General features: G+C 53.0%; 1 protein-coding gene across 1 annotated transcript; it reads right to left on the reverse strand.

Moving 5' to 3' along the window:
* Positions 1-1,279: 1,279 nt before the first annotated feature.
* On the reverse strand, positions 1,280-15,973 carry LOC101881094 (dual specificity protein phosphatase 22-A-like). The gene is made up of 7 exons (XM_005152135.3): positions 15,953-15,973; positions 14,169-14,202; positions 13,498-13,580; positions 9,895-9,944; positions 7,031-7,105; positions 5,911-6,082; positions 1,280-1,890 (listed from the first exon to the last, which is right to left on the reverse strand). Exons 1-7 carry the CDS (start codon positions 15,971-15,973, stop codon positions 1,684-1,686), a joined length of 642 nt encoding a protein of 213 aa, XP_005152192.2. The 3' UTR covers positions 1,280-1,683.
* Between the last annotated feature and the right edge of the window lie 1,053 nt (positions 15,974-17,026).

Here is a 17,026-nt window from a genome sequence, read left to right on the forward strand (position 1 = left end):
CACACCTACTGCCAATCTAATCCCTGCTTATCACAGATCTCCAATGACTTCCTATTTACACCAGAAACCAACTTTCTTCTCTTTTCCTCTTTTTTTTCTTCTTCTCCTATGTGCAAGTTCAATTTTTATGCTTCCTAAAATGATAACAGAGGGATTAAATCCAATATTGACCCAGTTTGCTCAACTTCCCTTCAGTCCACTCCACCAGCAGCATTTATCCATTTATGGTCCTTGATCGCATTAATTGGTTTGCTTTCCCATGTGTGCTGCAGGCATGATCCACTGTGCTCTTCCATGCAGAACTGCAGCCAAAGGGACCCTTTCTCAACCTAAAGAGACAGGGAATAGCCTCCATAATCCTTTCTTTTTCCTGGAATCCTATGTTATGGCTAAACACTGAGTCCTTAAAATGTTTAACTTTGCTGGTGGTTCTCATCAAGTAAGTAGGAAACAGGACATAGCAGCATGGCCATGTCAGTCCATCTCTCCTTTCCCACCAAGAGCATCACAAATCAAAGCCAACCATCCTTATGGATTTAATCACTCTTCCCTTTATTAGGAGCTGATCAAGTCACCCCTGGCACTCTCTTATACTGAAGTATCCAGAAATTGAGGGAATTCCTGGAAATACTTTAAATGCCATTTGTTTTTTCCTCAGAATGGATATTTTTGAGAAGCTGAGCAAGGTATTTATGGTAAAAGATGAAGAAGAGTTAAAGGTTTAAATGTAGAAGGGCTGTGTCTATAGATTAGGACCCTCCTTGTAGGGCGGATATGAAGACTTGACAAAGGAAGCCCATGCTTTGGGAAATGATGAGTTTGGGATGAAAAACGGACAAAGTCACCATCTTCCAATATTAAACAGGTGGTTAGATAGGGACAGCATTAAATTGGGCTGGGGATCAACTGAGTCCAACGGAGCAATCGGCTTCTTTTGCAACCAGGGACATTCAGATTGGGCAGCAGGGGAAGCCCAAACCTGCCCTGGCTGCAGGGATGGAGGCAGTGGGGACTGAAGGCCTCCAGCACCGATGGATTTCCCCCTTCCCTGGAGAGGTGGGTTAAGAAAGATAACAGATGGACATGTTCCAAGGACAGATTGGACCAGGAGGGACATCAGCAGCACAAAGAGCCTCCAGCCCCTTATCCCCATCCCCTGGGTGACAACCAGGGCTCAGCAGCACTTCCACATCCCAATACTCATCCCTCCAAGCCTGCATCAGCTCCCAGCTCCTCTGCAGAGCAGGGTACAAGGTGACTTATTCTATGACTATGATTCTATTACCTCTCCCCATCTCATCCCACCCTGGCTTTCCAAGGTCTGCATTGGCATCCTTGTGCATTGCCGGATGTGCCCTGGGTACCATGATGCTGGAGAGAGAGATGGGATTTGCTGCTGCTGTGGGTGACGAGAAAGGGGCTGCAATCCACTGGGAATGAGGGAACAGGTCAGAGCAAGACACTGCCACTAATTTACTGCCTTGTCATGGGGTACACACAGAACTGGCAGCCAAGGGGATGGTCTGTGAGCCCTGACCCCCCCTGCTCCAACCCTCAAACACAGCTGAGGTTGGTGCTGGCTGCTTTCTGCCCTAGACATGAACCCCCGGAGGCACTTGGCAAAGGGAAGACCGGGTTTTCCAAGCCCCAGGGGCCAATGTCTGCCTCGGAGCAGGCGGATGCTTATCTGTTCATCCATCTGCTTCTGCTGGTGCCACCTGCGTGGTAGGGGAGAGGGTAGGTGGGAGCCGGAGAATGGAGCCAGGAGTGATCCCTGCTCCCCAGCTGCTGCTCCTTCTGCCTCTGCTCCTGCTGGGCCAGCAAGCTCTGCAGCTCCTCCTGGTCCTTAAACGGGTTCCTGCCATAGTCACGGCGGATCCAAGCACGGTACTGCCAGCAAAAAGCCAAGAGAGGTTGTTAGAGCCACTGGGGGATGAGACACCCCCAGGCTGAGAGATGGCGCTTGCAACAGCAATGCCCACAGCATCCCAGACACTGCCCCTATGAGACTGGGGCATCCCCAGTCACAACCAGCAGGCAGAAAGGCCCCAGTTTCTTGGGAGCTCACACCACAACCACATCGTATGAGATGCAACAGTTCCCCCCTCAATGAGTGCTTCCCGCATCCCCAGCGCAGCACAGGCAGACCCGGGGAGCTGGCAGCATCCTGACGCTGGCTGCAGCTTTATTTACTTCCCATTGCCAAGAAGCTGTTGCTGTTCCCTTGTGTGCCTGAATTCCTGTAAGGAAAGCTTACAGGAACAGCCTCCCCAGGCTGGACTCGCTGCTATAAACTGCACAGCCAAGTCAGCTCCTGCATGTAGAGACAGGTTTGTTTGCAGAGCACCTTGTTCCCTACATTGGTTGAAGGGTGCCTCCTACGTTCCCTTTATCCCTGCATCCAGCTGCAGAGGCTGCAGGAGCATCCCAGTGTCTGGGGATGAGCTGGCAGCAGGATGAGGTCCAGAGGTGGCTGGGAAGTGAGAGATGGTCCATGGAAATGCTTCCTGCTTCCTAGGGGAATCCAATGGGCTCAGATTGCATCACATTGGGAGCATGGGCAGGACTGGGCAGCTCTGCTGCACCTCACCAGGGCTTTGGCATCTTCCTAAGGAGCTGGGAACCAGCTGCTCCAGTGAGCAGGAGTTACTGGGATGAGTGGTAGGAATATAACTGGAAAACCCCTTAAGGATGGAGGACATGGAGTCAGGAATGTGAAACCTGTGGATGCAAAGGGTCAAGAGAGGGACCAACCCTTGGAGCCAGGGTAGCACTGGGACAGGCACAGAGGAACCAGAAGGAGTGGGCAGGCAGCCCCTGAGCCTCAGCACCCCCAGGATGAGATGTCCCTGCAGTGATTCCAGCTCCCTGGGATGCCATGGCAGCACCGCATGGCCAGGAGCCATGGAGCTCATGGCAAAGGTGTGGGATGCAGGAGAATGGGATGGTCGGTTCAGCCCCATCCTGCCAGCACTGCTGCAGGCACAGGGACCATGAGCTGGGACTGACCCTGGTGGCATCCGCACCTCCTGCAGCCAGTGGAAGTCAGCTCAGACAGAGGGGATTTCCACGTGGAATGTCGGGATTTCCTAAATCCACTCCCTCGGATAGTGGGATTCACCACAGCTGCTACACACTTGCCTCCTGCAAGCAGACAGAACCCTTGTTTGGGGTTGACCCCAAAAGCCAGACATGATTTCTTTGGGAAGTGAGTCCCAAAGGATCTGGGACAGGATTTGAAACATTCCTCCCATGGAAACCATCCAGAGGGGTGAAGTTCCATGGGGAGACCAGCCTGGCCACCAAAGCTCAGCACCCACCAGGACTCAGCACACATAATGCATCCAATGGGAGCTGGCTCCCACCATCCAGCAAAAGGAGGGAAGGATCCATTAGGAGGATGGGGAAAACACCCTGCTGCTGCTGCCAGGCATTTCCCTTTAAAGGGAGAGCAAGAACTGGTTACAGCCTATTTCCTCCAGTGCTGACCACTTACCTGTTGCCATCCTCTTCTCTCTGGAGCCGGGAGCATCCATCCCATATGGGACAGCACCAGGATGGGAAGGCAGCCTGGCCATGGTGTCCCAGCACCACAAGGGGACAGGCCCATCACCCAAATGCTCTTCTGTGCCCTCTCTCACATTCATGCTGTCTTCTCTGTGCTCACTTACTTCCTTTTCTAACCTTACCCATCATGGTTCTGCTGCTCTTGGTCTCTTCCTTCCTTCTTTATCCATCCCGATAAGCACCATTTGCCAGCTTGAAACCACAACTGCATGCTCCATGCACACTTTCCGGCCAGTCCCAGAGAGCATCTTCCCCATTTCTTACTTCCCAGGGTCCCATCTGAGGTCCCTGCTCCGCATCAAGGAAGCTGAGGCACTGAGGGATGCTTGTCCATAGCCCTATGGAGCAGGATCCCATGAGGATCAACCTATTCCTCAGTGCTTTAACCAAGAAGAAATGAGGCTTTTCCTCCAGAGCAGCCTGCCCAGCCCTTATGCATGACTGCTCCTGTGCAGTGTGTTTCCAAATTGATGCCTGCTGGGATGGCAGCTGGGCTAAATGGGGAAATTTAACCTCTTATCTATCCTCATCAAGATCTGAAGCTCCGGTCATGATACCCTTGCTCTTGCATCCTACCTACACACAGAAAACAGCCCCAAAGCCACAGGAACGAGGTACAACCTTCCACAGCCAACACAAGCAAGCCAAACGCTGCTTGGCATGAAGAAAGGGGCAGGACCCATGTGGCATCAGGTCCTATGGGCTCTTGGCCATGCAAGTGAATGCCTACAGCATCCATCACCCCATAGGACCCTCAGCATCCACCTTGGCTGATCTTCCTCTTGCAAAGGCGGAGGATGCAGGGATGAGGTGGGAGCAGCTGGAGCATCCATCCTGGCTCTTTCCCTTCTCCAAAGGCAGCTGTGGGTGAGCAACACTCCCTGCTCCAGCAGCCCCTCAACAGGACCATCACAGCTTCCCTCGCACTGCTGGGACCATAGGGAATTCACGGTGTTCCAAGGAAAAGGCAGCTCTTACTGAACCCCATCTGAGTGCCTCGACCCCTGTATCCTTAGGGAAATGGTTGCAAAGCTCTGGGCAAAACCTCGAGGAGATGAAGAAGCAGCATCCAAGGGAAAGGGAAGGGAATCTGGTGCCTGCTGAGCCCAGCCTGGCCTTTGGGGAGCAGGAGGCAGCAAACCCCACACTGAGGCCTATGCTGGGACACAGCCATAGCGTGGGAAGGGCTGGGGACCGGACAGGGGAAGCCCCATAGGGAATCTCCGGCGCTGTGGGTGTTTTGTAATCCCTTGGACCATTCTCTGCCCTCCTCCACGGGTGTTTTTGCAAGCCAGCAATAACGGATCATGGCTGTGTCCTGCACGTGACAGTGCCAAGGGAATGGGTGACATTTGTGACCATGTCACATGCTGTTCCTGCTTATAGCCCATGGGACAGAAACCCCCTTGACCCACTCAGAGTGGGCAGAGGGACCATGGGGACACTGTGTGATGCTCACAGCTGCTGTGGATGGGGCAGGCTTTTACTTCAGTGATGGGATCAAGTCTAGGGTTGATGTGGGCTGTGGGATGTCAGGTTGTGGGTTAATCTGTCCTTGCAGAAGTCTATGATGTGCAGTTTTGGACCCTGGTCCTCCTCAGAGCCTGATGGTGGATGGAGGAGCAGGGTCCAGTGTGGGAGCTCTGCTTCTAAGTGCCTTTCCCTTTGCTTTCAATGGCTTTCCAGGTCAACAGTGCATCCCTGAGCCCTGCAATTAGTACTGTTGTGATTAAGCATGCCATGCCACTCCCAGCTCCCAGCATTAGGCTCAGCCCAGCCACATCATCCCTCCCTCACACTGGATGGGGTTGCACCCAACCAAGGCTCCTGCTCTCCTAAAACCTGATGGTCCTCATTTGGTTGAGCAGAGATGACTTCCCCATCAACACTTGTCCACCCCTAAAAGCAGTGGATTTGGTGTCAGGAGAAGCCCAAGCACACTCTGAAGCCACTCACAAGAGCATCCCTCCCTCTCCCTTCCCCCTTTTCCACCTCTCACTGTGCTGTATTCCATGGAACCATCCCAGTGCCCTTGCCATGGTTCCCAGGGACATGCTGCTCACCCATCCCTCCTGCTGCATCCTAACTGAGCCCTCCAGAAGAGCACTGGGGGCTAAAGAGCTTTTCTAAGCGCATTCACACAACACCAAGGCACTCTCTTCTTTTTAAGGGTTTTTGTTGTTGTTGTTTTTGCATGCAAAACCCCAAAATCCCCAGGTAATAAATAGCACAGACAAAGGCCATCTTGGGCAAACAGCTGTCCCTGCACAGAGCTGCATGCAAAAGAGCCATCCCTGCTTGCAAACCCTGCAGACACACACATAAGGGGACACGGATATGTACCTCCTGCAGCAAGGTCACCTCGTACTCCTGCAGCTGCTGCTGGAAGCCAAAGTTGGGGCTCACATAGGACCTCACGGCCCTGGTAGCAGCCAGGCAGCGCTCCCAGCCCAGCTCGGTCACCGTCATGAGATAAGCCACCAGGACAGTGGTGCTGCGGGATACCCCGGCCAGGCTGGCATGGAGAGATGGAGCAGCATCAGGAAGAGGTGTTCCCATCATAACGAGGAGCACACATCACTTGGGATGCATGGGGATGCACGCAACATAGGGATGCATCTTGCTATGGATGCCCTGTCTCAATGGGATGCTAGCAGGGCTATGGTGCGGGTGAGAAGCTGCATGGACATAGAGTGCTGCTGGTGGCTGTGGGTAGATGGATTCCCCCATCCTGCCTCTTTGGATGCTCTGGTTTTCTGTACATGGAGCATGCATCACTCCCTACAACTACCTGAAAGGAGGTTGTAGTGAGGTGGGGTTGGTCTCTCCTCCCAGATACACATAGGACAGGAGGAAACGGGCTCAAGCTGTGCCAAGGGAGGTTTAGACTGGATATTAGCTCTCTTATCTGAGAACTCTCCCATTTAATCTGAGCCTAACCTAAGCCAGACTTTTCTACCAACTCATCTTGTTGCTGCTATCCAAGTACCATAGTGGAGATGGCATTTTCACTTTGAAAGTAAGCATGGCTTGCTGTCTCCTTGTTAAATATAGGCTGTAACTGTGAGAGGCAGCTGACATAGGAATAATCTCTTCACAGAGAGGGTGGTCAGGCACTGGAACAGGCATCCTAGGGCACTGGTGGTGTCACCATACTGGAAGTGTTCACATACATGTACATGAGGGCCCCAGTGCCATGGGTTAGCAGTGGCCTTGGCAGTGCTGGGGTAAAGGTTTGACTGGGTGACCTTAAAGGTCTTTTCCAACCTGGCTGATTCCATGATTCTGTGATCCCCATGGATCTCAGCAGCAGAAACCTTCCCCTATCACCCTCCCACTGTTCCTCCTCATCTTCCTCCCCACCACAAATGACATTTGATGCTGGGGACACTTTCTGGGACCCCATTCCCACCTCCCATAGAACCGATGCAAAGGGAATGTGATGGGATCCGGCAGCTCTCACCAATGGACGAGGCAGGCTCCCCCCCCAAGCCGGCATTCATGGATGAACCGGATGCACTCCCTAAAATGCTGCAGCCTGCAAGGAGAGAGGCAAGAGGTTAGGATGAGAGGCTCCAAACCACCCCAGCTGCAGCCATCTCATGTCCCACCCCATGGGGCCATGGCATGGGATGGGAGCAGGGATCTTCCCTCTGCCAAGTGAAGGCAAAGAGAGTGATGATCATCTGCAAGGAAGGAAATGACCTGGGAGGCTTTCCGGGGGATTTCCTGCTTCCTGAGGGCTTGGGAACAGCAGATGCTGTCAGCCAAGGCAGGGCAGGGAGCCTGCAGGGAATGCTGTCACCCTGTGTGCAAGGGACATGCGCATCCCCATGTCAGAGGCTGCCCTGAGCCATTGTCTCACCCCCAGTTCCCAAATGATGCCGAAACCACCCAGTTCCCTCCAAGGGGAAGATGCTGGTAGGGAATAAGGCAGGAAACGTTGGCTCCCAAGGTGCATTGCCTGCAGATCCCAAATAGTGCAACTCACTTTTCCTTCTCACCCAGAGAGCACATCCAGCCCCTTCCCACCCATTCCAGGGATATAGGATGTAGGGCTGCCAGCCACAGATAGCTGCCGGCATCCCTGAAAGCACAACCACCATCCCAGCAAGACAGAAGCAGCACTTTAACCCAAACCAGAGAGTTTCACAGCAAAACAGGGCAGGGAGATAGGGCTTTCTTCTGCAACACCCTATGATGCCTCTCTCTGCTTTCAACCTGGATGCTTGGCCCTATGGGCAGCACCCATCTCTTTGAAGGTATGGAGACACAGAAAACAGGACAAACAACTCCACATGTGTTTATGAGACAGAGATGGGTGCTTGTGGGAGGGTTATGCAGGGATGCATCCCTCCTGCTCATCACTGGATGGGATGCTGGAAGCTGCTGCCACCCCTTCCCAAAGGCAGTGAGCATCTCCAAGAACCCACACTGAGTCAGGTACTCATCTCCTCAGTGTGTGTTTGCCATAACCTGCTCACCCTCACAGCCGCACTGAGCCCTGGGCCAGTTTTGAGGCAGAAAACATGATTCTGAGTAACCCGGACAGCCTGGCCCCATAGCACCAGCTTTATGGGGAGGCAAAGAGCGTCCCCTTTGATGCCTGGCTGGGAGTGCCGGAGCAAGCAGCTCCAGCGCCGGACTTCCTCTGGCTCCGCGTGATGGGGTGGGTGTCCTCCTCACAGCCTTCCTGATTTCTCAGAAGCCAAGGCATGAGCTAGCCCAGAGCCCAAGGCTCACTCCCAATGGGGCTCAGAGACAAGGCAGAGCCCTCCTAACCCTCCTCCATCCCTGCTAGCCCATCAAAGGGTAAGCTCCTCACCCTGCTCTACACCTTAAGAAACCAGACAAGGGCGTATTCAGTAACAGGAGGGGGTTCTGCTGGGAGGGAAGTCTCCAAAGCTGTGGTCAGACTAACAAATACGGAGCTTTTCAGCCCTGGATGATGTCAGTCTATTGCTAATCATGGCATCCTCGACCGCTACCGCAAATGCAGCATCCCCATCTGGGTGCCTTTCCCTGCCTAAAGCTTGTCCCAAAGCATTTCAGCTCATCCTGCTCTGCAGAACATCCCTGCTGTGTGTGGTGCCTACACAGATCCGAGCTCTCCGGATCCCAGTCCTGCATCCTTGGCTTGGACCAGCGGAGATGCACGGTGCTTGCACGGATGCAATGCTCTCACCTCCAGCTCCCTCTGCCACCCTCCAGCCCACTCAATGCATGCAGCATCACTCTCCTACCCCATCCTGGAGTGAAGTGAGCACTTCATCCACCCCATCCATCCTCACCCACTCCACAGGGGCTTTCCCCCTCCAGGCATAGAAAACCTCTCTCCATGCTTTTCCATCCTCAAAGCATGGAATTGGGGCATGAAGCCAGCAATGCTGAGAGCCGCAGAGATCCTGAGTCACAAGCATCTCCTCTGCAGGACACAAAGTTCACCAGGATTGTGAAATCCAAGGCATAAACTGACAAGCAGAAAATAGTTCCTTGAATAAGTCTTCCTTCCGGCAGACACTCTTATCTCTTTTTTTTCCCCCTTCTCCCTTTTATTCTCTTTCCTTTTTGGTAGATGCAACGAAATGGGAGGAAAAAATAACACCTAAAAACCCCATTTCTTGCTGAGGCAAGGTTTTCTTGTAAAGCTCCTCTTTCTGCTCAGTGATAGCATGAGCAAGCAGAATCCCATCCCAGCACAAGCCTCCTCACAAGGATGCTGGAAAACCAGTATCTCCACAACGGGGCTCTGTCCAGTCACTTTGCATTAAGTTTTGATGCTTTTTAGTGTTTGGAGAGGAAATAAAAATGCCTGTTTTCTGGTTGCAGTGTGTGGTTTATGGGTGCTAAAGCAGCATCATGGTGCTGTAACCCCCCCATGTCATCACACCCCAGCACCGCATCCCATGAAAGCCTGGGGCTTCCTTGCAGCACTTCCCACCAGCTTCATTCTTAGAACATTAGGAGTATCTGTGCTTTGTAGCGTGGGTGAAAATGATGGTTTAAACAAACATTTTACTTCTCTTTCCAAGGAAAACGTGTGAAAGAACAACACAAATCACTGCCTTTCTAATGCTCCAGTTCTTAACCCTGCCCAGTAGAAAAAACCTGAGATTTCATGGAAAATTGAATGCAAACACACACAGAAACACATTTTAAGCCTTGCAAATGCTATTTAACCTGAGAATGAACCACTGTTTCTGCTTCTGTCAAGCTCTGCACCAATACTAAGCTTTTACAGCACAAACTGAACCTTCATCCTGCAGAATCTGAGCTTTATTGATTAGAAAGGTCAATATTGAGGGAAAAGGATGGCAAATGACTTACAGGTTTTGACTGGAAGAATCTGAGGCCGAGATACAGAGATAGGTCATGTCCTGCAATACAAAGATGGTTGAAGAAATAAGTAATAAAATACTTGCAAGAAACACAAAAAGCCTTAATTTCTCTCTTTTTCCTCTCCCATAAGACCCTTAGGTGAGGAGGAAGCCACAATGAGCTGTTGGGCACCATCACCCTGCTCCCTATGGACAGAGAGAACCATGACAGGTCACATCCCACCCACCCCGGGGTCTTTCCCCCCATTTCATCACATAGGAGAATCCAGGCTATGGGAAACTGCTACAGGAGCCCCTCAGACCCCAGCCACCCATCTCATGGGGCCCCAACCGGTGAGCCCCATGAGGAAGAGGTGTATGAACAGGCACTGACGAAGCCACTCTCATCAATGAGTTATTTCCTCCCAGCCCTTTCTAATACACCATAAACCATCCTGCCGCATGCTGGCGTCGGTCAGATTACTTTCCTTTCTTTAAAACATCGTTTCCTCGCGCCTCCCTGTTCCGAGCTAAAATTAGATCCTTTTCATCCGAGGTTCTTTTTGTGTTTGTTGTTTTTCCCCTTTTTGTGTGTTTTTATTCCCTTTTCTTAGTGAAATAGATGGGAATCCTGGCAGACAGAGCCGAAACAGAGAGCACAGGGATTGACCCATCTCCAATGGCTTCACAGATTGGTTTGGGTTGGAAAGGATCATCCAGTTCCAACTCCCTGCCATGGAGAGGTTCCCCCTTAGGCTGACCAACCCCATAGGACACCCTCACTTCCCAGGGTAAATTGGGAGGCTGGAAAACCAGGATTATTTAAGGAGGGATAAGGCAGCACGGGATGGGCAAGGGGATATCTCCATGCTTGGAAAGACCCATGATTCAAGCAAAGCATGGGCAGGCGTTCCCATGCATCACACATCCATCCTATCCACCCTCCCTATCCCAGTCCCATGCTCGTCCCTGCCACCCTGCAGCCTCTCATGGGATGGGGACAAGGTGACGCTTGCCAGCTCCCCATGGAATGCCAGCAGGCTGCTCCCTGCCTGGGAAAACAGATGGAAGGAACAGGATAGGGGGAAAAATAGAGGCGGTGGGCTCCTCATCCGTGCTCCAGCCAGACTGTGGCTTCTCAGCACATAGGGAATGGTGGATCCAGGCAGGAGCTTGGCAGATAGAATGCGACCAAGCATCAGGGGAGGGCATGAGGACCAACAAGGAAATAGCAGCAGGTTTTGTGGGATGATGGATCCGCAAAACACGGGAACCTGTCCGTTCCGTCTGTAGATTCCCAAAACCTGGAAATCCACCAATCCTGGCTGTAGATCCCCAAAACCTGGAAAACTGTCAGTACTGTCTGTGGATCTCCAAAACCTGGGAAACCATCAATTCTGTCTGTGGATTCCCAAAACTGGAAATCCATTCTGTCTGTGGATCCCCAAAACCTGGTAACCCACCAATCATGGCCATGGATTCCCAAAACCTGGAAATCCATCAGTTCTGTCTGTGGATTCCCAAAACCTGGAAATCCACCAACCCTGGCCGTGGATTCCCAAAACCATTCCTGATACTAACCAAACCTCCCCACAGCAAGAAGAGCCACCACATTGTCCATACCACTGCATCAACCGGTACAGCAACCAAACCGATCCCATTCTTCCCTGTGTCCCTATCCAGGAATAACTGCCAGGCTCCCAGTGGCTTCCCCTTCCCTATGGTGCCCCCATCCCACCTCGGGGAGCGGGGCCACTCGTGGGAACAGTGCTGGGGTTTGCGGTTGCGGAGCCGGGGCTGTGATTGACACATTGCTCAACCCACCATGCCTTTCCGGTTCCCCTTTCCTCCTGCCTTGCTCCGTGTTGTAAGTCACCGTGTGGTTTGCAACCCATCTGGCCATGCCTTCAGCACCGCCAGCACCAGCTGCTGCCCCTTCCCCAGCCTCCAGCCGTTTCTCTGCAGCCTCCTTCCTCCTCTCTCTGCCCCACTGCACCTTACCCAATGCCTTAGTGAGGAAAGGGCTCAAGCTGGTGTTTTGATGGGGCTGCCTATTCAGTGAGGTCCGAAAGGATGAGGGGTACCTGCAGTTCCCTTTACACTCTGCAGTGTTCCAGGATGATGGATCCCAGCAGTCCCTTTTGCCCTCTGCAGCATCCCAGGATCATAAAACCATAGAATAGTCAGGGTTGGAAAGGACCTTAAGATCATCCAGTTCCAACCCCCCTGCCATGGGCAGGGACACCTCACACAAAACCATATCACCCAAGGCTTCATCCAGCCTGGTCCTGAACACTGCCGGGGATGGAGCATTCACAACCTCCCTGGGCAACCCATTCCAGTGCCTCAGCACCCTCACAGTAAAGAATTTCTTCCTTATATCCAATCTAAACCTCTACTGTTTAAGTTTCAACCTGTTACCCCTTGTCCTATCCCTACAGTCCCTAACGAATAGTCCCTCCCCAGCATCCCTATAGGCCCCTTCAGACACTGGAAGGCTGCTATGAGGTCTCCATGCAGCCTTCTCTTCTCCAGGCTGAACAGCCCCAACTTTCTCAGTCTGTCTCCATACAGGAGGTGCTCCAGTTCCCTGATCATCCTCGTGGCCTCCTCTGGACTTGTTCCAACTGTTCCACGTCCTTTTTCTGCGTTGAGGACACCAGAACTGCACACAATGCTCCAAGTGAGGTCTCACAAGAGCAGAGTAGAGGGGCAGGATCACCTCCTTTGACCTGCTGGTCATGCTCCTTTTGATGCAGCCCAGGATACGGTTGCTTTCTGGGCTGTGAGCGCACACTGAAGCTGGCTCATGTTCATTTTCTCATTGACCAACAACCCCAAGTCCTTCTGCTGCTCTGAATCTCTTCTCTGCCCAACCTGTAGCTGTACCCGTCCCATTCATCCTCTGCAGCACCCCAGGATGATGGATCCCAACAGCCCCATTCATCCTCTGCACCACCCAGGATGATGGATCCCAACAGCTCCATTCATCCTCTGCACCACCCAGGATGATGGATCCCAACAGCCCAGTTCATCCTCCACAGCATCCCAGGATGATGGATCCCAACAGCCCCTTCATCCTATGCAGCATCCTTTGCACCTCCAGCCCCAACCCTCTTGCCTCAGTTTCCCCACCCATATCCCGAGGGCCCCACAGCGCTCCGGGCTCAGCGAGGTTTGAGTGGGGACACCAGGACCGGCACCCCTGTCTTGGGGCGGTCGGGGCTGCTCCGGTCCCACTGTGCCCCCCCCGTTCCTCCCCGACGGGGCCACTGGGAGTCCCGATGCTGCCATCTATGGGGCGCCGCCGCCCTCTCGCGGTGCTCCCGGCCCCTCCAGCCCTCCGGCCCCTAAAACCCAACGAGAGAGGGGCAGTGCCCCCCAAAACACTCGGGTGCTCACCCCAAAAACAAGGCTGAGCCCCTCTGGGTGCGATTCAGCATCGAATGGTGCGAATCAGTGCAAATCACTGCAAATCAATCACTGCAAATCACTTCAAGTCCAGCATTGATTCTCTGCCCCATGCCAGGAGAACACTGTGTGCATCCCAATTGCACCCTCCCAGTCCCTAAACCCTCTGGAGTGGCCCCACAGACCCAACCCGATCACTGACCTCCAGCACTGGCTTGGCACTGTTGTGGATGGAGAGGATGTGTGTCACCCCGTTCCTCTGCAGGCTCTCATGGTCCTCAGAGTCTGGAAGTGGGAGAAGCACATGAGCTACCTGGGAGATCTGATAGACCAAGCACCCACCAACACCCCACATCCATCATCCCAAGCCCCTTTGTCCCCTATTCCCACTGCTTTTCACTCTGCATGGGAAGGAGACCAAGCATGCACCTCCTTCGAAGCAAAATTCCCCTTGGATGAGCTGGATATTCAACAGACTCCCCCAAAACCAGAAATTATGCTCTTGGAGAAGGTTGTTGTGTCCTTGCTGTTGGAGGAAGCAGAATCCTGCTCCCTGCAGGGCCCAGAGGTCCCAGCAAGAAAACCAGGCATTGTCCCACAGTAAATATTGTCTCAGCAAACACAGGAGGTTTCCAGCCATGCTGGGGTTTCCCAGTGTTCCGGCACTCCCTATGGGTATCCATTTCCTGAGTTAGAGCTGCACAGGGCCACTTGTGATTGGGATGAGGCTGTGTGGGGGATTAGGATCTCTGGATAACGCTGAGGTCCTCAACAGGGAGCAGGCACAGGGAGCACAGAGGGATTCCTGCAGCCCCATGGATCTCACAGCAACACAGAGGTAGGAACACAGGGAAACACAAGGAAAACACTCACCACGGATGTTCCCAAGATAAAGGCCTTTGACAACCTGGGAGGTGAGAGAAAGGAGAGAGACTCAAGGCAGTGCCAGGCACAGCATGCATCAGACGTGGGAGCATCGAGCTGCATGTGTGGTACCAGCAGCACCAGAGCATCTGGCACCAACCCCCCCCAAGCAATGACAAACCAAGCTCCTAATTAATGAACCACCTTCATTAATGACCAGCAAAGCTGAGCCCACTGAAACCACCATCCCCAAGCCCCTTTAGGAGCTCAGGAAAACTCAGCACATCAATGGAAGGGGATTGCGCAGGGTCCTGTTTTCCTATCAGAAACAGGCTGAATCCAACAGCTCAGCCCATCCCAGCTCCTCCTTCAAGGTGGGGGTCCAGCAGGGACCCCTCTTCCCATCTCCTGCAGGCAAACCAGCCCTGCTGCAGCTGGGATTTATTTATCTATTCTATAGCAACCACCTCTTGCAAGCAGTTTCAAAGGTTGCCTCTGCCAGCGAGGGATAAATAGGCAAAGGCACAGGCTATTTATAACACCTCTCTGGGCAGGATGCTGCAGTAAGTGCCATCAAGTATGTGGAGCTGGGCAATGACTCACTGCTGCAGCGTTATGGAGGAGAAAAAGGGGCAGCTCAGAGTACTTTTGGGGTGTAAGAGCCCACCAGAGCCATTTGAGGCATAGAAAGGAAGAGCTGACCTGTATGCACCCATCTGGCAGAAGTCCCTTAGTTTGAGAGGCAGTAGGAATAGCACTGGGTCACATCCAGCCCCTTTCTAATCCAGCTGAACCCCAGCCCATCCATGGGGTGCAAACAGCAAATGCCTGTGCCCAGCATGGCACAAGCTGTTGGCAATAGAAGGGGGACACTGAACCCCTCAGCTCATCAAATCAAAGCAGCACAAACACGTCTGCACCAACCCAGCCCCTAGCAAAGGCAGCCTGGGCTCCCCAGGTAGGGTCAGTGGCACCGGGGGGGCTGTAAAAGCCACCCTATAGGTGAGGCTGCATGCACAGGGCATTAAACCCCAGTGTTAAACCACACCAGAGCCATGCAGAGGGAGTTTGCCCTGATCTGGTCTCGCTGTTGTTGTCTCAGGGTCTAATTTTAAACTGAATAACGCACATACCGAGCGGTTATTTAAGGACAGCAGCAGAAATCAATCCCCTCTGTCAGCCTTGGAGCTCAGCTGAGCAACAGGCAGCAGCAAAACACCGCATTCCCCTTAGCTCTGTGTAGCTGCTGGGCACAAACATGTCCCAGGGGTGGTAGGGGGAGGAAACTCCCCTGCAGGGACCCCCATCAGCCCTGGGGATGCTAATGCCACCACCTTACCACCCAAGGGACAAGCATATAAAGCTGTGCCAGTCTGGTACAGCTGTAGTTGTTCCAGTCTCCTTCACCCTCTGCAGCATCCCAGGATGATGGATCCCAACAGTCCCCTTCATCCTCTGTAGCATCCTTTGCACCTCCTGCACCCACAGACACTTAGCTCATCACCTCGGATATAAACCCAGCAATCACCATTTGCTTTCTTAATTCCTTTTCTTAAGTGCTTGGAGCTTCAAATGGGAATGAGAAAGGGAATATTCAAAGGGTTTTATTTAGAGCATCATGGATGACACGGTCTAAGTGGAAGGTGGGCAGGGGGTTGGAACTGGATGAGCTTTAAGGTCTTCTCCAACCCAAACCATTCTATGATCATGGTGGCTCTGAACAAGCATCCCCCTGTGCTGCAGAAGGCTCTGCCTAAGGACAAGCTGGCCACCATCCCGCTGGCCCCCAGTACCTTGGTCATTCCACTCCCCATAGTTTTCCTGTCCCCAGGATCAGGATACAGGTGGCTCCTCAGTATCCAAGGCTATCTGCAAACAAACACCCAAAAATCACAGTCAGGACAGTGAGATCCATCACCTCCCAGCAGCACATCCCTCTGCCAAGAGCTGGAGGAAGGGGAACACGTGCCAGGAGGGGAGCGTGCAGAGCCCTGGCAAACTCAGCTCACTCACAGGCCATAGGCTGCTCCAGCAGGTCCCTGCGCCGTGCTCTAGGGTGAAAGGATTGGAGGAGAGTGGCTGGTGCCAGGCAGGGGAGGAGGAAATAAGCATCCAGGGCCATGGTGAGGCTCAGGTTTCTATCCTGGGCTCGATGAGGCTTTCACAGCCCTTTAGGGGAGAATGAAGGGGAGGATGCTCCCAATAGGAGTAAGTCTCTTGTCCCAGAGGTGCTTCTGGGTGTCATTCTGGCATGCTACAGGCTGATACAAGACCTGCAATCCATGGGATATCTCTCCCATTCATCCTATTTCATCCCAGTCAGAGGAATGAGAGCAGAATGCAGAATAGGGAACTTACCTCAAAAACCAGAGTGTGGCACAAATGACCGGCAGCTAATGGAGCACTGGGGATAAATCCATCTCCCCCTCCTTGCAGGAATGGAGCTAAGAGGAGCTGTAAAGCAGCACTGCTATTCCAGCACATACTTCAGAACATCCATTTCCAAAGCAGATCTGCCTAGCAGCTTGCTGGCCCCTTCCCAGCTCAGCGCCAGCAGCCTGCTGGAGGCACCAGCTATATGAAGAGCAGAGGAAAGCAAACCACAAGTGGAGTAAAAACCCCACAGCCATCACCAGGCTGTGATTGTGTCATCCTTGTTACATCCTCCTCAGCGCCCCAGGAATAAGCACTTCACCTAAGGGATGTTTCAGAAGTAGGAAAGGGAGACCATGGCTTAATTCCCATCAAATCATCTCATCTTTAAAACCTCCATCTTGCTGGAAGGGGAAAGCTGGCCAGCTCCAGCACAGCGGGTCACCACATGTGGCTGAGGCCACCCCAGGGTTTCCACCTCAGCTGCTAAGCAT

The sequence above is a fragment of the Melopsittacus undulatus genome, chromosome Z (assembly GCF_012275295.1).
Source record: "Melopsittacus undulatus isolate bMelUnd1 chromosome Z, bMelUnd1.mat.Z, whole genome shotgun sequence".
NCBI lineage: Eukaryota > Metazoa > Chordata > Aves > Psittaciformes > Psittaculidae > Melopsittacus > Melopsittacus undulatus.

Coding starts and splice junctions, on each gene's coding strand:
- LOC101881094 (XM_005152135.3), bottom strand. CDS start 15,973: ATGGGGAGTGGAATGACCAAG. Junction 13,581..14,168: donor TTATCTTGGGAACATCCGTG/GTGAGTGTTTTC, acceptor TCCCACTTCCAG/ACTCTGAGGACCATGAGAGC. Junction 9,945..13,497: donor GTGCCAAGCCAGTGCTGGAG/GTCAGTGATCGG, acceptor TTTGTATTGCAG/GACATGACCTATCTCTGTAT.